Source organism: Xiphophorus couchianus, chromosome 14 (assembly GCF_001444195.1).
Source record: "Xiphophorus couchianus chromosome 14, X_couchianus-1.0, whole genome shotgun sequence".
In the NCBI taxonomy this organism is placed as follows: domain Eukaryota; kingdom Metazoa; phylum Chordata; class Actinopteri; order Cyprinodontiformes; family Poeciliidae; genus Xiphophorus; species Xiphophorus couchianus.
In genome coordinates, this window is record NC_040241.1 from 22,256,595 (window position 1) to 22,278,972 (window position 22,378).

Sequence of the window (22,378 nt, forward strand, 5' to 3'; positions counted from 1 at the left end):
TCATTCATTGTTCCAGAATTTAGCATTAAAAAATGTAAAAGAATTACTGATGGAGTATCAGTTTATGCAGGAGAGATGATGGGAATCATTTTGGCTTTAGGATGGATTGGGGAAGTTCGTCCACTGAGAAGTATAATATGTTCTGATTCAAGTTCATCATTATACTCATTAAAAAATAATTATGCTATTAGTAGACCAGACCTTTTATTAGAGATTCAGTTATTCATTTATAGTTATTTTTACATGGATACCATCACATATAGGAATAAAAGGATAGGAGTTGGCAGACAATTATGCAAATCAAGCTACAAAAAATAGTTTTAATGTTATATTGGTACCATTCAGTAAAGAAGAAATCAAATCTATTATTAAACAAAAGGTTAAGGAACGATGGCAGAAGCAGTGGGAAGAAGATAGAAGTGGTAGGGGGCTTTACAATTTTCAAAGAAAAGTTGGTGTAATGAGGAGAACGAGACGAAATAGAAAAGAGGAAACCATAATAATCCAGATTACGTTTTGGTCATAGGATTAAATAGTACATTATTTAAAATGGGAAAACATCCAACAGGAAATTGTGATTTTTGTCTTCAAGAAGAGGCAGTAGAACATGTTTTGTCGTTTTGTTCTAAATATTCTGTTGAGAGAAGGGAATTAGTTTGTCGATTACGAGACAATAAATTACAGTTAAATATCCAAGATATTTTGGAACAATTTTCTACTTCTGAATATTTTTGTTATTTAAAAAATTACCTTAAGAAAACGAAATCGGTAGAAAGGTTCTAAGGTTTACTTATTTACTTATTTACTTTGGGGAGGAGGAAAATATCATCTCGATCCACACTCCATTCCAGTAGATGGCGGTAATGCACATCAGTAAGTTGCTTGCCAACCGCCATAAAAAAGAAGAAGAAGAAGGCTCAAATCGGAACATTCAAGTGGGAACTAAAAATCGTTTACAGTTTCTTCAGTGCAGCCAAAGTGAAACACACAGAAAGCTACGGAGCTCACGAGGTAGCATTAGCTCCTCTTACAAGGTAGTTTGAAAACAGGTTTGGTGTTTTCGGTAAATATTTCCGTGTTTTCAGTGAAAATGTCTTCAGTTCCGCCTCAGAGAGAGTTTATCAACGAGCAGGTAACTCCTGCTGGAGAAACATTCACAGAGTTTAAAGAAATCAACGTTAAGATGGAGGAAGAGATGGAGGATCAGCGCAGACTGATGGATTTTACCCGGATACCGAGGATCATCTTACACCGGATAGGTACGAAACACCTTCATGTTTTACTGATTAATCAGGTTTAAGAAAGTTGGAGATATATTAAAGAGTAACAGACTGGTTAAGGAGCGCTGAACTCAAAGAGCTTTTACACCAAACTGTAATGACGAATCCGCCCCAGCTGTAAATATTAAATGGTTAAAAATGATAAACTGCGACCCGGACTATTATCCATCATATAATATGACAATTACAGTTTGTGCCAAAATGCCTACCAACCAGATTAAGGAAGTAACCGGTCGATTTATTCACTTCATGTTTGTCTGTGTGAGGTTGAGATGAAGCTGCACATGAAAACGGCCTTTCATGAACCATTCAGACAAACCAACACAAAAGAGACACAATCCAAACTGTCACATGACTTTATTACCCCCTGAAAATAACTCAGAAATAGTCCAAGTCGTTTGGATGTATTTTGTCTTTCCTTCTTAGGGAAAGTTTCTGTTTATATTTTAGCGGGGAGATGGAAAGCCCATGTTTGGCCTGTTTTGCGTTTACATTTTGCTCGTAGGTTTGTGGTGCATTTCTATCCTAAAGAAGAACAAAACTTCAGATATTTCACCAACGAGATAATAACATACAAGGAAAAACCTTATGAAAACATTATACAGTAGCAGAAAGTGCGATGGCCACCGCAAGAAAGACTTTCAGTCTTCAGTTCTGCTGCATGAACCGATCAGTACGTTATTGCTGGGTATCAGATGACGTAGCGCTGACGTAACCCAATACAGACGGAGGGCAGGAAGTGAATGCAGCCATTTACTTTTATTGATCCCGCATCAAAATGCCTAAAGTCCGAGGCCTGTACGGTTGTTCCAACCGTTCTAATAGAAAGAAAGATGAACGTTATTTTCGTTTTCGAAAGTGTAACTTTATGGACGAACCGCACAATAAATTTCATATCATCCCGGTCTGAACAAACGTGGCGGTACATAGCTGGTCGATGAGTTTCGGTGTGTGACGAACGAAGGTGCCGTAAATATCCCGTATTGCTCCCCCCTTTCTTACTTTCGTCCTCTGGTCTATTTCCTTCCCTCCCCAACTCCAGCCAACATTTCCCGTTTTCTCAAACCTACAGCTTGACAGGGGTGGGGCAAGGTGAGAGTTCATATATTAAACTGACTGAAGATGAATACATAAACTAAAAGCTGGAGCATAAGTGTTTGTGAGCCTGCCTCTTTATTATTAAATTGAATATAATTTATAATCTTTGTATAACTTTTCTTCAGGTTAACTTTGAAAGTGAGATATTATTTTTACAGGTTAATTTTCTAAACTACAAAAAAATGGTGACTGATATTGATAGCTGAAAGTAACACTGGCGTTATGCCAGATTTACCAATATTTAATTTTATCAATTTATTGTATCCAATTTCTCGATTACTAAAATATTCGTTTACAACAGCCCTACTATCCATCCAATTATCATTAAAAACAATTTATTGACATATTTCTTGTATCTTGTCACATATGCTGAACTGTAGCTCCTCTGTATGTTGCAGACCTCTTATTGTGCATGCGTACTCAATGCATGTAAGCTATTCTGACAGAATAACAACCCAAATTTAAGTTAAAGAAGGTCAGTGTTAGCCCCGCCCTCCACTATGACTGGGGAATTATTTTATGGGGGAACTGGAGGAACTGGAACCAGGCGATAATAATAATGATCAAAACAATTAAATGCATATTTAATAATTGTCTAGACTGGCTGCTAAGTTTCCATTTTAATAATGTAATGACATATTTAATGAATTGTGTATTAAATTAACGCTTTAAATAATTATATCATTGTCCATTTTCACCTTTCACATTTAATCTTCCAAAGTGTCCAACATTCATGTCAAATATTTTCAATAGGATCATTTTGCCATTATTTTCTGCATGTTAACAACAATCACCCCACTGTTACCAATTCTGCTGCGAATCGCAGGAAAGTAAAGGCTGAGATTTAGTCGTGCTTTTGAAAGTTTGTGTTGTGTGTGTGAGTGGAGCAATGTCTGACAATATCAGTGGGTCAAGATTTGAAAGCACTTTAGGGCTTTGCTTTAGAGATTTTATGTCATTCTTTAATGTAATATACAGTACAGACCAAAAGTTTGGACACACTTTCTAATTCAATGGGTTTTCTTTATTTTCTTGACTATTTATAAGGCAAGAAATCCCCCTTATTAACCTGACAGGGCAGGTTGACCTATGAAGTGAAAACCATTTCAGGTGACGACCTCTTGAAGCTCATCAAGAAAATGCAGAGTGTGTGCAAAGCAGTGATCACAGCAAAAGGTTGCTACTTTGAAGAAACTAGAATATAAGGGGTATTTTCAGTTGTTTTACACTTTTTTGTTTAGTGCATATTTCCACATGTTATTCATAGTTTTGATGCCTTCAGTGTGAATCTACAATGTCAATAGTCATGAAAATAAAGGAAACTTATTGAATTAATACGTGTGTCCAAACTTTTGGTCTGTACTGTATATCCTGAAGCTACATGGAGGAAGAAAACCTTTTGTAATATTTGACAGGAAGCCACTAAGTTAAGCTATCACCATCTTATTTGACCACCTGAAGGTCCATAATATCATATTTTGACTCGCATCTAATTCCATTCTGGTCGGAAGAACCTCATTGGTTGAGTTAATGTTCATTCTTGTAAGATTGTGATTTTAGAATAACCGAAGAAAATCCTGTTTTGATGCATCAAGAGATTATAGAGAAGGATTTCTAGTTTGATTGACATTTAAAGGCTTTTGTTTTGTCTTTTTGTCCAGATCTCCCACAATGTTGTGTGTGTAAAGAGGAGGAGGTTCTCAATGAAACGGAACCACAGAGGAACCAACTCATCTCTCATGGCTCTGCAGAAGCTGAGAACCAGAATCAGGAAGGAATCAATTCTGAAGAACCAGGAAAAAAGAGAAAGGAAGAACAAAAACAAAAGGAGAAATATGAGAAAACCAAAGAGCAGAAAGGCAGAACTGACACTTCAAAACAAAAAAAGCACAAGAAAGCTCACACAGGGCAAAAATTATATTCTTGTAAAATTTGTGATAAAACCTTTTCTGAAAACAGTAACTTGATGAGACACATGATAACTCACACAGGAGTAAAACCTTTCATTTGTTCAACCTGTGGGAAAGGTTACAGACAAAAACATGGTTTAATTTATCACATGAGAATTCACACAGGTGAAAAACTGGCCATGTGTGTGACCTGTGGAAAAGGTTTTCATGACGCCAACTATTTAAAGAGACACATGAGAATTCACACAGGTGAGAAGCCTTTCTCCTGTGGGTCCTGTGGAAAGAGTTACAGTGAAAGAGGGACTTTAACTCAGCACATGAGAATTCACACAGGTGAGAAGCCTTTCTCTTGTGGGATTTGTGAAAAAAGGTTCACTGACAAAGGCAATTTAAATACTCATATAAAAATTCACACTGGTGAGAAGCCTTTCTCTTGTGGGACCTGTGGAAAGAGTTACAGTGTAAGAAAGCTTTTAACTCATCACATGAGAATTCACACAGGTGAGAAGCCTTTCTCTTGTGCCACCTGTGGAAAAAGTTTTACTCGAAAAGACACTTTAAATGCTCATATGAAAATTCACACAGATGAGAAGCCTTTTTCTTGTGGGACCTGTGGAAAGAGTTTTACTCGAAAAGACACTTTAAATGCTCATATGAAAATTCACACAGATGAGAAACCTTTCTCTTGTGGGACCTGTGGAAAGAGTTACAATCATAGACAGAGTTTAACTCATCACATGAGAATTCACACAGGTGCGAGCCCTTTCTCCTGTGGGACCTGTGGAAAGAGTTACAGTAAAAGAAAGTATTTAACTACTCACATGAGAATTCACACAGGGGAGAAGCCTTTTTCTTGCGGGACTTGTGGAAAGAGTTACATTCAAAGACAGAGTTTAACTTATCACATCAGAATTCACACCGGTGAGAGGCCTTTTTCTTGTGGGACTTGTGGAAACTGTTTCACTAAAAAAGGCAGTTTAAATGCTCATATGAAAATTCACACAGGTGAGAGGCCTTTCTCTTGTGGGACCTGTGGAAAGAGTTTCATTGAAAGAGGCAGTTTAAATGCTCATATGAGAGTTCACACAGGTGAGAAGCCTTTCTCTTGTGCGACTTGTGGAAAGAGTTGCATTCAAAGACAGGTTTTATCTCGTCACATGAAAATTCACACAGGTGAGAGGCCTTTCTCTTGTGATACTTGTTTAAAAGGTTTCCGGACAAAAACAAATTTACTTGATCACCTGAGGATTCATACTGGTGAGAAGCCTTTTTCTTGTGGGACCTGTGGAAAGAGTTACAGTCGTAGAAGTATTTTAAGTCATCACATGAAGACTCACACAGACTAGAAGCCTTTGGCTCGAAACAGAGCCGATCCGTTTGGTATCCAATCCCGTGGAAAATCTGGTCGGATGATGTACACATCAACTAAAAAACATTGATGTCAACAGGGCCTTGCCTTTTACTTTTGTTTCACTGTGACTGTGTCTGTCACTGTCCAACCAAGATTGATCTAAGGTCTACTTTTGTTTTCTTTAATCATTTTGTTTTATCCTCAGTCATATTTGTACTTAAGATCCTCATCCGTATCCCATTAGATACTGAAGTTAAAGAGGGGAACACATTCAGACAGGATTAACTTCCTTGCATTTCAGTTTTTATTGAGTTTAGTACCATGTAGAATAATTGAGTTTAGCTTTTACATTTTTGGCGTTTCCATGTATGACTGGATGGAAAATTCTTTACATATTAAACCATTGAAATATTCTTTTTTTCCCCTGTAAATAGAACTCTGTCATGTTTATTTTAAAAAATGTAAATATAATTGAGATCTGGTCAGATTTTTATTTAGAACTAACCACAGAGAGGATTTTATTTCCCCAAAAGTTTGTTTCACAGAAGTCATTGTTAGAATTTGCTATGAGAACGTGTTTGTACATTTAAAGGTTTGCACATGTTGAAAAAGTCTTAAACTATGTACCAGTATTTTGAGCAGAATCAGGCCTTGACCCAGAAAACTGGCTTAGCCCGATGGTCGGGGCACTGAGGCGGTCCACTGTGTTTTTGTATTAAAAGATGTTAAGTAGACAGGAAATGTAAAAATATTTGTGGGTAATTATATGTTACGGGAAAATATCGCCAATGAAACGCTGGTTATACCCACAACTAGTCTTAAAAACAAAAACTACTATTAAAATGAATATCAAATATTTGCACTTCTGTTTAATCCAAATTATGTCAGCGGCTCCATAAAGACCCCCAGGCTCTTCCAGGTCGCCCCCATAAATGCTAATGTTTTATCACAGATACATAAATGTAACATTTATTTATTTGGATGATCAATGCTGCTAAATTTGATTTAATTGTTTCAGCATACATAAATGAAAAGATTTTAAATTATTTAACATTTAAATTTAAGATTTTACGGAGCTGACAAGTTTACTTTGTTAAAGTTCAAAGAATAATGTTCGTAGTTAGATTGTTTTGTTACCATAGCTACAATCAGATGCTGTGAGTTTAATCTTTGAGTTTGAACTCTATTTGTTCAAAAATACAAATGAGTAAACTGATTGTTTTTAGGTTGGCTAATTAAACTACTCCCCCTCTCCCAGATTAAATCTAACACAGAAGCTGTTAGAGATGCTGATGTTTTAGCAGCAAGAGGTCCCCCAAGTCACATTTTGCTCCAGACCTCGTACAGCCTTGGACCGGCCCTGCATGATGAGCTAAATCCGCGATCTGCACTGAGATAAACTTCACTGCGGATCTCAGTGCACATTGCTTCCTGCGCTGCTTCAGCTGCTGCAGAGCAGGAAATGTGCAGAGGCATCAGCTGCGTGATTGATCCGCGGCGCCCGGCTTTCGTGGCTCAACTGTAAACTCATCTTTAAGAAATAAATCTGCTTGACCAGTAAAACACTCAGAGCAGCAGAGACGCTTGCAATATGGCTTAAAAAATAAAAAGTAAGCAATTTTTTTTTTTCCCAATAATTTTTTCCTAAAAACAAAAATAACCAACCCGTAGCCTGGCGGGGGGTCTAGTAAAGTATGGCGGGTTGCCAGACTTAAAATACACTGGTGGAAACCCTGCAGAATATTCTTATTAATAAATGTTGATTTGCTAAAAATATTGATGGATTTTTCAGTGATTGTCATAGTCACTAACTGTAGTCATATTTTTAAAATGTCAGCTTTAAGTAAAGCATCTAAAGATCTTTGAAACAACTACATTAAATTAGTTCTTTTATACACTTTTTTTTTTATAAGTAATATTTGTAGTGGCTTTCAGGAATAATGCATTTGAACATTTTTAGATTTAAACTTGTGGACTCCTGGTGTTTATCCTTTGTTTTACTTATACTTTGTTTTACTTTCATGATTTTGGTTAGTGGATACATGTTAGATTTTACTGTATGCACTGGAGGAGTCAGAAATGAATTGTGCTTTGAGAAAATGTTTTCTGAATGTACTTTATGTAACGTTGCAGAGGTTTCTTAGAATGCTGTACGACATACCCTGGACTAAAAGCAGAACGACGCCGTACTATACGATGCGGTGCACAAGTCAAATTAACAGACAATCTCAGACAAAGTAACAACCATTAATCTTTCATCACACCTACATTTCTGTATTACATTTGGGTTTTTTTAGTGGTTTGATGTTTGCTTGAATGTTGGAATTAACAATTATGTGTACATTTATTTGCAGGTCTTCATGTAAATGTATTAATAGTCTTAAATGATCTTTTCCTCTGACAGATCACTTTATCAGACATTTTAATAGCACTCTGTTTTCCACCTCACAATAAATTTAATTACGACAGCATTTAATTGTATTTTCTTTACAATCACCACCTGGAATAACTACATTATCATTTCACTAATCATTCAATAAATATCAGTAGTATTAAATTAAAAGTTTATACACTAGTTATCCATGTGTTTTCTATATACATAACTTAATATGAGAATGAAAATATATCGGACATAAAAAACAGGCCAAGAACTTTTCAAAATAACCAGAATACTTTTGTTGCTTTGATGACTTTAATCAAAGTGATCTCCTCTCTTCTCACATCTTGTCTGGTCAGTGACCTTTCATGTTTTCACGTCTTTCTATGGCAACATGAGGCTTTTATCACAAGACAATCAATTGCATTCCCAATCTTTTCAAGCCAAAACAACAAAACTCTTTGTTTCTCTATATGTAGTCATTTACTGTTTAACTTTAAAACTGAATCAAAACTACAACATGGTGTAACAATATTAGACTCTGGTTTACAAACTAAAAAGATTATACGCGTCCAATATGTTTTTCTGTAAGAATAACATAATACTCATAATTAACAGAAATAAAAGGCTTTAAAAATCAGTCTTTGTGTAATTATTCTTTATACTGAGCTTCACTCGGCTGAAATTAACGAACCTTTCAAAAATATTCTATTCTACTTATTTTACATCTTAAAAGGTGGCAAAAAGCGGAAAATTCAGAGCGGAACAAAAAAACACGCTTACAGTTTCTTCAGTACAGCCAAAGTGAAACACACGGAAAGGTACATAGCAAAAGATATTAGCATTAGCTGTTCTTTTGTTAGAAGGCAGCTTGAAGACAGGTTTGGTGTTTTCGGCAAACATTTCCGTGTTTTCAGTGAAAATGTCTTCAGTTCCGCCTCAGAGAGAGTTTATCAACGAGCAGGTAACTCCTGCTGGAGAAACATTCACAGAGTGGAAAGAAATCAACGTTAAGATGGAGGAAGAGATGGAGGATCAGCGCAGACTGATGGATTTTACCCGGATACCGAGGATCATCTTACACCGGATAGGTACGAAACACCTTCATGTTTTACTGATGATGCAGGTTGAATAAAGTTGGATATATATTAAAGAGATGCAGACTGGTTACGGAGCTCAAAGAGATTTTACACCAAACTGAAAGTCTCTGTAATAACAAATTCCCTGCATCTGTAAACATTAAATGCTTAAAAATCATCAACTGCTACCTGAGAATTATTCATCATATAATATGACAATTACAGTTTGTGATCCGTGGCGCCCTTATGTCTACCGAACCAGTTTAAGGAAGTACTGGTTAAATTTTGTGTTTAATTACGTCATGTGCAGATTTAAAATTAAAGTTCAGACACAAGGTCTAAACTAAAAAAATAATAAGACATTATCCTTTTTCTTGTTTTTAAAACCGATAACCTATAGTTTTCTCATTCCAAAGCCAATAGCGACAAAAACCAACAACATACCTGGAAATAAAAATGACTAGTGAACAAAAATGTAAAGTTTTAACATCAATATTCTAGACAAGAGCACAAACAGCTGACCTTTTAAAAATGTATACAGTTTTGAAATGAAAATCTGTTAATCATTTTGCAAAAAATGTGTCAACAGAAACCAAATCTCAAATGAACGAATCTATTTTAATAAGGTTAATTACTTCTTGATGTTAAAAAAGGTCTCCAGAATTAATCAGGGATGTTACATAAATACAGTGAAAATAAAAATGGATTCCACGTGTTAAAATGTGTGAAATCTTTCCCTCTTCCCATGTATAACGAGAAGGAAGATTAATTAAACAAACTGCTTAAGAAATGAAATATATCTGATGTACACATGAGGACCCATCATGATTTAACTGTTTTTATAAACGGCATAATAGTAATATTAGTTTTAACAGTTAATATATGTAACCACACAGTGAGTGTTTTTGTAATCACATGTAATGAATAACAGCAACAGACTAGAGTTTAACATAATGTTGACCTGTAATGTGTTTCACACACAGCAACAAACCGGCCTTTAGAAAACTTTCCACAGGTTTCCAAGGTAACAGAGTGAGTTGATTAATGCTGTTGCAGGTTATGTTAGCGTGCGTCCACACCAGCCCTGTTTAGTCCGCTTCAATTAGACTCTAATTAATTTGTCTAGAAAGTCCGATTCATTTGGGGAGTGTGAATGCAAACTTGAATTCCAAAACGGACTAAAAAAGTGAACTCTGTACCGCCTAACAACCTCGGACTCGGTCCGGCTGAAGTGAACTCTGAAGCGATTTGTTGTTTCTGTTGTTTTATTTACTTTGTATATTTAAAATGCCGTTAAGTATTTCTTAGAATTTAAAGTTTGTTGATCTTTCAGAATGTGTTCTTGCATTATATTGTTATTATTTTGTGTATTGCAATAAATTCTGAGACAATTCATCATCCAGCAAAACTTATAGTGACAGTCCTAACATCACCCACTGAGAAAAAAGCCGCAGGTTTCTGTGGTGAATGACCCTCCATGTCAGTGCAGAACATTCAGTCTTTCTCTAAAAACAGATGATAATCTCAAATGCAATTTTCTACAGGAAGTCTTAATTACTCCTATGCCACCAAACAGGAAGTGGCTACAACTTCCATCAAGAAGGTTTGGTGTCTGCCAAATTTTGAATACTCCTCTTTGGAGCTAAGCTGAACCTGACTGAACATAATATAGAGTCTTTGTCAATGTATTGCTTAGTGACGATATGTAGAATTGATTGGTGGAGTTGGAGTTCGTGGATCGGTGACATGTTGGCAGTTGCAACATGCTCCAGAGCGTTGCTGAGCTGCGAGGGCTATTTGAGGTTGCTTACAACTTTAATTTGAATTGTTTCAGTAATAAACCACAGATGTTTTATGCAGAGGATTGGAATGGAGACATGAAACCTACCAAAAGCATCAACAGGATTTAAAACGCTCATTTTATCTTTTTTTAAGGTGCACTAGAAAACAAACTGTTCTGTTCATAAAAGGTTTTCAACATAGAACTATGTGTAAGACTCTAAGGTACTAGAACAGGATTAAATCAAGCTGCTGTTTGGAATATTTCTGTTGGGGAGCCACTAGGTTATCTGTCGCCATTTTGTTTCCTCACCATAAGGTCCAAAGTATATATTGACTGACATGAAGTTCCCTTCTGTTCAGAAGGACTAAATTGGTTAAGTTAATTTCCATACTCATAAATTTGTCATTTTAGTCTTTGAATTACTTGAAAAGGCTTCAAGTGATTAAAGGGAAGGACTCATTCTTTTACTCACATTTAAAAGTTTTTGTTTTGTCTTTTTATGCAGATCTCCCACAGTGCTGGGTGTGTAAAGAGGAGGTTCTGATTGAATTCACAGATTGTTCCAAGGAGGAGAACTCAATTTTAGAACAAGAGGAACCAGAAGCTCTGAAGATAAAACAAGAGCAAGAGTTCAAAGAGGAAGAGAAGCAACTCTGCATCAGTCAGGATGAAGAGCAGCTTGTGCTGAAACAGGAGACTGATGACATTTTGGTGAATCCTCTTAATGTGCAAAGAATCCACAATGAAACAGAACCACAGAGGAACCAACTCATCTCTCATGGCTCTGCTGAGGATGAGAACCAGGATCAGGAAGGAAGCAATTCTGGAGATCCAGGAAAAAAGAGAGACAAAGAACAGAAACAAAAAGAGAGATGTCAGAAAACCACAAATTCTAAAAGTAAAACTGACAGTTCAAAGCAAAAAACACACAAGGAAGCTCACCAACACCAAAAATTATATTCTTGTAAAATTTGTGATAAAACCTTTTCTCAAAGCAGATACCTGACAAAACACATGAGAATTCATTCGGGTAAGAAGCCTTTCACATGTTCAATCTGTGGTAAAAGTTACATTCAGAAGGTCAGTTTAATTTATCATATGAGAATTCACACAGGTGAAAAACCGTTTACATGTTCAACCTGTGGAAAAACTTTTCCTGAAAAAAGTACTTTGAATGTTCACATAAGGACTCACACAGGTGAGGAGATGTTTTCATGCATTAATTGTGGGAGAACTTTCAGTAGGCAATCAGCTTTAAACAATCATATGAAAATTCACACGGGCGAGAAACCTTACTCGTGTGTCACCTGTGAAAAAAGGTTCATCAGTAGACCCAGATTAAATCTCCACATGATGATTCACACTGGAGAGAAGCCTTTCTTATGTGGCACCTGTGGAAAAGGTTTCCGATTCAAATCTAAGTTACTTTGTCACATGAGAATTCACACAGGTGAGAAGCCCTTCTCGTGTGTGACCTGTGGAAAAAGTTTCGCTGTGAAAGATAATTTAGATCAACACATTAGATGTCACACAGGCGAGAGGCCTTTCTCATGTACTATCTGTGCTAAAAGTTTTACTAACAGATCTGGTATAACTTGTCACATCAGAACTCACACAGGTGAGAAGCCTTTCACATGTGTGACCTGTGGAAAACGTTTTGCCCAAAGAACTGTTTTAACTTATCACATCAGAACTCACACAGGTGAGAAGCCTTTCTCTTGTGTGACTTGTGGAAAGAGCTACCCATCCAAATCTCAGTTAAATTGTCATAGGAGGAGTCACACGACTGAGAGGCGTTTCTCATGTGGGAGCTGTGAAAAGAAATTCTTTACTAAAATAGTTTTAGCCACTCACATGAGGACTCACAAAGGTGAAAAGCCTTTCTCATGTGTGACCTGTGCAAAAAGCTACAGAGCCAAGTCTCATTTAAAACGTCACATGATGATTCACACAGGTGAGAAGCCTTTCCCATGTGAGACGTGTAGAAAAAGTTTTCGAAGCAAATTTGAGTTACTGAGTCACATGAAGATTCACACAGGTGAGAAGCCTTTCTTGTGTGAGACCTGTGGAAAAAGTTTCCCTGTAAAAGTTTGTTTAGATCAACATGTCAGAGGTCACACAGGTGAGAGGCCTTTCACGTGTATTACCTGTGGAAAGAGTTACATTGCAAGAAGCAGTTTAGTTTATCACATGAGGATTCACACAGGTGAAAAGCCTTTCTCTTGTGTGACCTGTGGAAAAAGTTTTCGGTGCAAACCTCAGTTAACTAGTCATATGGTGGCTCACATGAGTGAGAAACCTTTCTCATGCACGAGTTGTGAAAAAAGTTTTTTAAATAAAATTAGTTTAACGTCTCACATGAGGACTCACACAGGTGAAAACCCCTTTTCTTGTGTGAATTGTGGAAAAAGCTATCAAAGCAGAACTAATTTAAATCGTCACATGAGAACTCATACAGGTGAAAAACCTTTTTCTTGTCTGACTTGTGGAAAAAGCTTCCATAGCAAATTTAGTTTAAATCGTCACATGACGATTCACAAGTGAGGAGCCTTTCTCATATGTGACCTGTGGAAAAAGTTTCACTCATAAAATGAAGCTTAACTGTTCATATAAGAACGGCATAATGTGAACTTTTCCATGACGCTTTTTTATTTGAAGTGAGCTATTAATCAAGTGTTTTAAAAAAATGTATGTATTTTTAAAAGTGATATTTGTAGTGTCTTAAAGGAATAATGGATTTGAACATTTTTAGTTTTCCATAAATATTTTTGGAGTCCTTGCGTGTTTATCCTTTGTTGTATTTATACTTGTAGTTTCATTATTTTGGTTAGTGGTTAGCCGTTACTGTGTGAACTGGTAGAGTTTCAAATGAATTTTGCTTTGGGAATAATATTTTCTGAATTTTAATTTAAATATGCATTATTATACATTGAACGTAGACGTATCTCAGCAATCTATGACAAAGACTACACTAAAAGCATGAAGATACGGTATTATACATTGTGGAGCAAAAGTCTAATAAACAGAAAAAATAACAACCATTAAACATGCACAACACCCACATTTCTGTATTACATTTGTTTTTTGTGGGCTCCAGTGTCCCTTATATGAAAGTAGGCTGACAGGAAAGGGGGGAAGACATGCGGTAAATATCGTCAGGTCCGGGAGTCGAACCTGCGACGGCCGCGTCGAGGACTCAAGGCCTCCAAACGTGGGTCTCGCTATCCGTTACGCCACCACGGCACGCCCATTACATTTGTTTTCTTAGTGGTTTGATGTAATGCTGCAATTTTAAAGGTCATGTTTTCATTACCTGTAAATGGAAAATCGTCATATTTAAAAGAAATAAAGGCTCTCGCATATTAATTTGTGTGGTTTTTATGCATATAATGTGTTAGATTTAGTGAGCAAATTTCTGGACTAAATGGGTTTTTAAGCAATATTCTAATTTATTGAATGAATGTACAAATCGCTGCGTACTGTGTGTTGGACAGTGTTGTCAGTAACACAGGAGCGCCACAAGGGACTGTCCTCTCTCCCTTCCTCTTCACGCTCATTACATTAAAGTTCAGCTGTTGCACTGAGATCTGTCGTCTCCAGAAGTTCTCAGATGACTCGGCTGCGGTCGGTTGTATCAGTGAGGGTGATGAGACTGTTCAATCTCTGTTCCTCTAAAACACATGTAGTCATTCACTGTTTAACTTTAAAACTTAACGATATCCTACAAAACTACAACTTGATATAATAATATTCTAAAGGTAAAAAGTAGTTTTATTTATATAGGACATTTTCAGCAACAAGGCAATACAAAGTGCTTTACAGGAATTAAAAGGAAATGCAAACAAAATAACAAACCAAAGGAAAGAGCAAAAGAAAAAAAATCTAATGTTGATCTAAAGTATGTAAGCTATGTGCTCCTGTTCAGGGTTACTTACTTTTTATAAGTAATAAAAAAATTTAATGTTTCTGTTCTGGAAGATTTTATTCTGGATTCTAAGTTTGCTCTAATTCCTTTTCTGGGTTGCAGTAACAGGAGTCTCTCTGCATAATAATCTAAAAATGAATCTAAGATGTTTAATATTAATTTAAAAAATTGTTTTACAAACTAAATAGATCATACTCAAAGAAATTTGAGTAAATACATACCAATATGGTTCTTCTGTAAGATAAAAAGTATCTTTTTATAACAGGTAATCCTCGTAATTAACAGAAGTAAAAGGCTTTAGACGTCAGTTTGTGTACAATTACTCTGTATACTTTATTTCACTCACTGAAATAAATGAACCTTTCAATAATATTCTATTCTACTTAATTTGCATGTTAATAGATCTGGTTCACTGTTGACATTTTCCACCTGAAACAGATGAGAACTGATGTCAGAACAGTTTTTTATTAGGTTATCAGCTGAATGTCTACTGGGCTGGATTTCCTCTGTGAATAAGAAGAGATCTCACCAGCTCGAAAATAAATTGTTTTGTGTCAAAATTGTTTTTTTGTTTTTTTTAATTGATGTAATTTCATATTTTATAAATGTCCTGATTTCATTTGTTCTGAATATAAACTCGCCAAAAAGTGAAATTAAAGCTTTAAAACATTTTAATGTGAGTAATTCATGTGTTTCATTTGAACTGAGCTACTGGAATAGCTCCGTACACAAGAGTGGATTGATATACTGAAATAAATGAACTTTCAATAATATTAATTTATTTAATAAAACTATTTTAAAATACGAGACTAACAGTCGAAAATTCAAAGCGGAACGGAAAGTCGTTTACAGTTTCTTCAGTGCAGCGGCAGTGAAACACACGGAAGCTAAAAACAAAGAGCAGATAGTTAGATTTAGTTTAGTTAGACGGTAGTTTGAAGACGAGTTTGGTGTTTTAGATAAATAATTTACAGTAAAAATATCTTCGTTTCAGCGTCAGAGAGAGTTTATCAACGAGCAGGTAACTCCTGCTGGAGAAACATTCACAGAGTGGAAAGAAATCAACGTTAAGATGGAGGAAGAGATGGAGGATCAGCGCAGACTGATGGATTTTACCCGGATACCGAGGATCATCTTACACCGGATAGGTACGAAACTGCCTCGCGTTTTACTGATGAGACAAGTTAAAGAGAGTTGTTTGGGGCAAAGCTGAACCCCCAACCGAAAGACTGGAACAACAAATCCCGTCCAGCCAGAAATATGAAATACTTAGTGACCAGTGGTGACCTTTTCTGTTTACTGCTCTTCATATATTAACTACAGTTTAAGATCCGCAACACATTTATCTTTACTACAGATAAAGATAGTAAATATATCTTTACTATCAGTTTAAGGAAGTACTGGTAATTGTGTTAATTGTGTTTTCTGCGTTATTTGAACCCTACACACCAAGTTTGAAAACTACAACAAAGCTTGTGAAAGCTTCATTAAATTCGTGAAAACTCAAAAAAGAACCACTTATTCAGGACCTTAGATGTGATCTGTCTTGGATGAAACTATATATTACCCTGAAAACTTAAAAATGGACTGAATTATTCTACATTAGTCACAGAATATATAAGATACAGTTTGACTTCTTCAGTTTTCTCAAACTCAATACATTCTATAGAGTTTCATACTGAACAGCTGCATAAAACGCAGTTTGGGATTTGTGAAAACTTCAAACAGGATATGAAACTCATGACAGTTTTTAGGGTATTTTTAGATTGACATCACCTGACCTGAAAGCAGGTTTATTTGGACCTGCTTTCCGATGCATATCCAAACAGAAATGGAAACATATTTGAATCTTTCCTTTACTTGACATTATTTGATAAAGTCAGTGTTGAGATGTCTATTTAACTTCCTGTAAGGTTTCACTTTGTAACAAGGCTGTTAAGAGGCTTGTTACTGTTTTCAATTTGTCAAATGTTGCATTACTGATGGCATGCAGGCCCGGCGGCGTGGGTGAGCATTGGGGGGCATTGCCCGCCCACAGAGTCGGCCGTGTCCCCCCCGGACTGGAAGCTGTTTGTTGTTCTTACCTTAAAGTGGCCAACTCTCTGTTGCTCATATATTGATTTGATACAGTAGCGGCTTCCGCACTTGCCATATCTGTGCCTTTTGTCACTTTTTTCAGCAGTTAAAACCGTTTAATCCGTTGTTAACATGTCGTAACCTGCTTTTCCGAGCCGCCTTTAAACGCAACATGAGGACTGGGTTACACCTGTGCGGCAGCGAAGGAGACCTGCTGCTGTGCAGAGCTACTCAGGTAGAATCATGGCAGCAAACCAGCAAAACGAAAATAACTTTGCACAGTTTTTCTCCTCAAACTAACCGAGTGAGTTGAGTAATGCTGTTGGATCCAGGTTATGTTAGTAAAAGATGACTAGTTAATAACAATACAGGACTTTAAGCTTGTTAACAAGCAGCCTATAGGCTACTGATGTTGTCTATGTTCAAAAGTGTGTAGTACTTGTTACCTTCACTTGAGTAACTTTTTTGGGAAAAATGTATTTATAAGAGTAGTTTTACTGCACTGCATCTTTTTCTTTACTTGAGTTATATTATTATTGCTACATAGAATAATTTTGCCCCCCTGTAAAACTCGTCTGGAGTCGGGCTGGCAGCACGTTGCTCAGTTGTTTCTTTAACTGGATACTTGCTGCATTGTGCCTGCAGGTTTTTTGTATGTTTTTGTAAAAAAAAAACATCATACAACCAGTATGCATTTATTTAGCATTTATAGCTAAATTGAAAAGTTACCAGCCAACCCTGGTGATCTGTATTGTTGTGGGCACTGAAATGCGATAATTTACATTTTAGAATCAATTCTCAAAAAGGTTGATTTCTAATTCAAGCTACTAAAGCATTACTTCTATCAATTAGTCTAAATTAATCTTTCTTAAATTAGAGCCAATTTGCTTCACCAACAAAACACAGCAGTGGAGTCATCTAAATTACTAGTTTTATTAATAATTGCCCTAAGCAATACATAGTTATTTACAGCCAAGCTAGACTCTGTCATTGACTGCCAATCCTCTGCTCACCATGTCGTTTGTTCTTCACCTGTAGTCACTCATAAGATTCCCTAAAATTAGTTGAGCATTGGTTGAGTGTGGGATCTAGAACTTTATCTGTTCTGTCAAAACCTGCCTTCCGTTATTGTATTCATTAAAATTCAAATTCAAAAATAGTTTATTAATCCCAAGGAGACATTAAATGTTGTAACTCCTTCATTTAGATTCTTCAAAGATTTATTGAAGATCGTGATGGATGTTGGCAGGGAAGATCTCTTGTAGCAGACTGTATTACAGCGGATCTGAAGAAGCCTCTGACTGAAGATGCTCTGCCTTCCCAACACAGTCTGGTGAATAGGATGCTCAGGGTTGCCCATAATTTTCTTCATTTTATGAAGAATCATCTCCAGAGGTTCCACAGTCATCCCCAGAACAGAACCAGAACAAAACCAGGCTTCTTTATCAGACTGTTGAGCCTTTTTATGTCCCTGGCTCTGGTGCTGCTGCCCCAATAGATGACAGTAGAAGAGATGACGCTCTCACCAACAGTCTTATAGAAGATCCGCAGCATCTTGGTGCAAACCTTGAAGGATCTTAGCGTCCTCCTGCTGTCTCTTCTTATAGGCGCTTCACTGGTGCATCTCCAGTCCAGTCTGTTGTCCAGATGAAAACCAAGGTATTTATATTCCTCAACCACCTAAACCTTCTTCTCCCATGATGGAAATTGGGTTTGATCTAATCCCGTTCCTCCTGAAATCACCAGTCATCTCCTTTGTAGTTATCATGTTACACACCCAGCACTTCCGATGCAAAACCCTGGTAAACTACAACTCTTTTCCCCTCCAAAGTAAATTTTCCTTTTGCCAGGCCATACCTTATTGCTTTTGTTTCGTCTTTTTGTCCAGATTTTCTCCAAAACTTTGTGTGTAAAGAGGAAGACGTTCTCAATGAGCTCAGCAACCAGAAAGAGAACTCCACTTTACATCAAGAAGATCCAGAACCTCTGCAGATAAAACAGGAGCAAGAGGAACCAGAACCTCTGCAGATAAAACAGGAGCCAGATAATCCAGAACCTCTGCAGATAAAACAGGAGCCAGATAATCCAGAACCTCTGCAGATAAAACAGGAGCCAGATAATCCAGAACCTCTGCAGATAAAACAGGAGCCAGATAATCCAGAACTTCTGCAGATAAAACAGGAGCAAGAGGAACCAGAACATCAAGAGTACAAAGAGGAAGAGAAGCAACTCTGCATCAGTCAGGATGAAGAGCATCTTGTGCTGAAACAGGAGACTGATGACATTTTAGTGAATCCTTCTGATGTGGCAAAAAAAATGCACAAGAAAGCTCACCCAGAGAAAAAAAAGTATTCTTGTAAAATTTGTGATGAAACCTTTTCTCGAAAGAGTTTCTTGACTAAACACATGGTAATTCACACAAGAAAAAAGCCTTTTACATGTTCAACCTGTGAAAAAGGTTACAGTCAAAAACGTGGTTTAATGTATCACATGAAAACTCACACAGGTGAAAAACCGTTCAAATGTGTTACTTGTGGAAAAGGTCACCATCAAAAAAGTGCCTTAAAGAGTCACATGAGATCTCACTCAGTTGAGAAGCCTTTCTTGTGCATCACCTGTGGAAAAAATTTCAATGACAAAACAATCTTAGAGAATCACATGAGAATACACATGGGTGGGAAGCCTTTCTCGTGTACGTCCTGTGAAAAAAGTTTTTCCAATAACCAAAGTTTAGTTGTTCACATGAGAATTCACACAGGAGAGAAGCCTTTCTCGTGCATGACATGTGGACGAGGTTTCTCTCAAAAAGGTAATTTAGGTATTCACATGAAAGGTCATACCGGAGAGGAGCCTCTCTCATGCACTGCTTGCGGAAAACGTTTCCTTACCAAGTCTTGTTTAAACATTCATATGAGAATTCACACAGGTGAGAAGCCTTTCTCATGCACAACCTGTGAAAAAAGATTTGCCTATAAACACACTTTAACCAATCACATGAGAATTCACACAGGGGAGAAGCCTTTCGTATGTGTAATCTGTGGGAAAGGTTTTGCTCAAAAAGGTGGTTTAGTCACACACACCAAAGGTCACATGGGTGAGAGGCCTTTCAACTGTAATACTTGTGGGAAACGTTTTAGTCAATCAACTCTTTTAGCTACTCACATGACAACACACATGGATGAGAAACACTTTTCGTGTGGGACCTGTGGAAAGAGTTACAGTAAAAAAAAGAGTTTAACTTATCACATAAGAATTCACACAGGTGAGAGGCCTTTCTCTTGTGCCACTTGTGGAAAAAGTTTCCGAGGCAAATCTAATTTACGTTATCACATGAGGACTCACACACGTTAGAAGCCTTTCTCACATGTAACCTGTGGAAGGTTTCAGTCAGAAAGGCAGTTTAATTTATCACTAAATAAGGGTTGATAACCCTCCAGTGTCATGCAGGATTCTTTCCACACTACCAGCATCAAGGTGTTCAATAACTTGCTGTTTAAAAGAAGAGTAATTACAATCACATTTTTATAACTGTCGCAGCTTAATTTAAAACACTTTTCAAATAGTAGGCTTTGCTAAAATACTTAGGAACATTCTCATTATTCTGGTCTTTGTTTTTTCCATTTAAATTGGAGTTTCCAAGTGAGATTTTAATGGTGGATTGTAGAGAATCAATGGGTTTAAATGCTGCTAGTTGACTTGTAAAGGTTTTGGTGCCCTTAGTGTGTTTTTATCCTTTGTTGTATTCATACCTTGTTTGTTTGTTTTCTTTCAATGATTTTGGTTAATGGATAAATGTTAGCTGGTAGGTTACAATTTGTTTTCTTAATTTTTTCTATTCATTTCTGACTCAGGACAACAATACTGCTGATTATATGATGGCAACAACACAGATGTAAGGTTTACTAAATTATGATGAAATCTGAGATTGTTTCTCATATATATATATATATATATATATATATATATATATATATATATATATACCCTTTTACGAGTTTTTCTTTCTTGTGTTGTTTCGGGAATTGACAATCTGACGGTACCAGAACATCTAAACAGTGATGTCCAAGTTTAAACATTTTTTTTAAACAAAAAACTGTTGTTTTTTTTTTTTTACCTATATTTTCTAAATCTGTGACATGGTTTTATGGTTGTGGTTTATATTTTAGGATACCAGAAAATGTATTGATGATATAGAAAAGTGAGTACTAAAAAAAATGTTGCTGTATTGTTCTTAAATATTAAAGTTAAATTTCCATAATGATGGTTTTTTCCCCCTCATTTTAGTTGTGTCATGGTTTTAGTGATGCTTCTGACCCACATGCAGATAAACTCAGGCAAGGATATGTTTTTAAAGGTTTATTTACAAAATGAAATGTGCAAATGTAGAGGTTGCAGCGGGGATGACCAGAAGACCATGGGGAACCAGGATATTGCAGGAGATGCTTACTTTAAAGCAGTGTTTCCTAATCCTGGTCCTCAAGGCACACTGTCCTACATGTTTTAGAGGTTTTCCTGCTTTAATGTGCCTGATTCAACTGATTGCAGTTCAACAAACGCCTGTTAATCAGTCATCAATTGAAATCAGCTGGACTGAAGCAAGGAAATACCTAAAACATGCAGGGCAGTGAGCCTTGAGGACCATGGTTGGGAAACACTGCTTTAAAGGAGCAAGGCTTCAGCCTGGAAGAGGTGAGCAGGATCATGTGAATGTGACAGGAGCCAACCCTGCAGATGAACCAGATGGCGTTTGGATAATAAGTTCGTCTGGTTTACTGACCAGGAGCATCGAGGAGAGCTGAGCAGGTTCGGGCACGGCGAAGTAACAACAGGATCGAGACAATCCAGGCTTGCCAGCCAGAAAGGAACTTGTCCAGAAGTTTCGTCTACAGCAACTGATCCAATGTGTGGAAAATGACTAGAGCCGGAGTCCAGGCGTTGATCTGGGAGACCTTAAAGGGTAAGTACAAAAACACTGGTAAACAACCAGTGATCACTTAAAGGAAAGCAAGATGTTGTGGGAGGCTAGGGGTTACCACAATGGTTAACACTCTGGTGTTGGAGTGTTAACCGTCACTTACACCCTGCAGATGAGGCCCGAAGATGCAGATCCCCCAACTGTGCTCCCTGATGCCATCTGGTGGAGAACTAATGGAGGTGTACTAAAGTAGAGCCCAACAAGTTGTGGATTTTGACCCACTTAAAAGGTGAAGACAAGCAAGTACCTGCTGCTCGAGTCTTTAACTTTTATAAATTTGTAATCTCTCCCTGCCAGCTACTTTTTCTTAAATAATTTTTGTTGTTTACTTTTCACTTCAATTGGACGGTTTAGAAAAAAAACTAGTGATGGGTTTCTGTTGAATTATTAACCCCCAGCAGCAGAAAACGATGGGTGTCTCTTATCTGCAGGCCTGAAATGGAAGCGCTTTCATGCTGCCACCTACTGACAGGAACATGATACTACAACTGCATTGTTTCAGCTATGCAGTTAATTCTGCAAAA

The 22,378-nt window shown here is 36.9% G+C and overlaps 3 protein-coding genes across 8 annotated transcripts in view; 2 read left to right on the forward strand and 1 right to left on the reverse strand.

The window, feature by feature from the left end:
* Positions 1 to 15,439, forward strand: part of LOC114156883 (oocyte zinc finger protein XlCOF6-like) — an 18,527-nt gene extending 3,088 nt beyond the window's left edge. The window contains exons 2-3 of the mRNA XM_028037477.1: positions 4,520 to 5,461; positions 12,497 to 15,439. Coding sequence (XP_027893278.1) covers positions 4,520 to 5,461; positions 12,497 to 13,422 — 1,868 coding nt within the window. The 3' untranslated portion in view covers positions 13,423 to 15,439. The remainder of the gene's footprint in view (positions 1 to 4,519; positions 5,462 to 12,496) is intronic.
* The window catches only part of LOC114156967 (myelin-oligodendrocyte glycoprotein-like), a 1,059,483-nt gene that overhangs the window by 297,415 nt on the left and 739,690 nt on the right, over positions 1 to 22,378 (reverse strand). The gene's annotated exons all lie outside the window — the stretch shown is intronic.
* LOC114156893 (gastrula zinc finger protein XlCGF57.1-like) overlaps positions 966 to 22,378 on the forward strand; it is a 23,527-nt gene continuing 2,114 nt past the window's right edge. Inside the window, exons 1-4 of one of the 5 annotated variants that reach the window (XM_028037492.1) lie at positions 966 to 1,259; positions 9,009 to 9,107; positions 15,853 to 15,951; positions 18,768 to 21,137. In XM_028037492.1, coding sequence (XP_027893293.1) covers positions 1,091 to 1,259; positions 9,009 to 9,107; positions 15,853 to 15,951; positions 18,768 to 20,230 — 1,830 coding nt within the window. In that variant the 5' untranslated portion in view covers positions 966 to 1,090 and the 3' untranslated portion in view covers positions 20,231 to 21,137. Of the gene's footprint in view, positions 1,260 to 9,008; positions 9,108 to 15,674; positions 15,952 to 18,486; positions 18,682 to 18,767; positions 21,138 to 21,659 lie in introns of those variants that run through there. The other 4 variants (XM_028037497.1, XM_028037494.1, XM_028037495.1 and 1 more) reach the window with 4 other exon arrangements.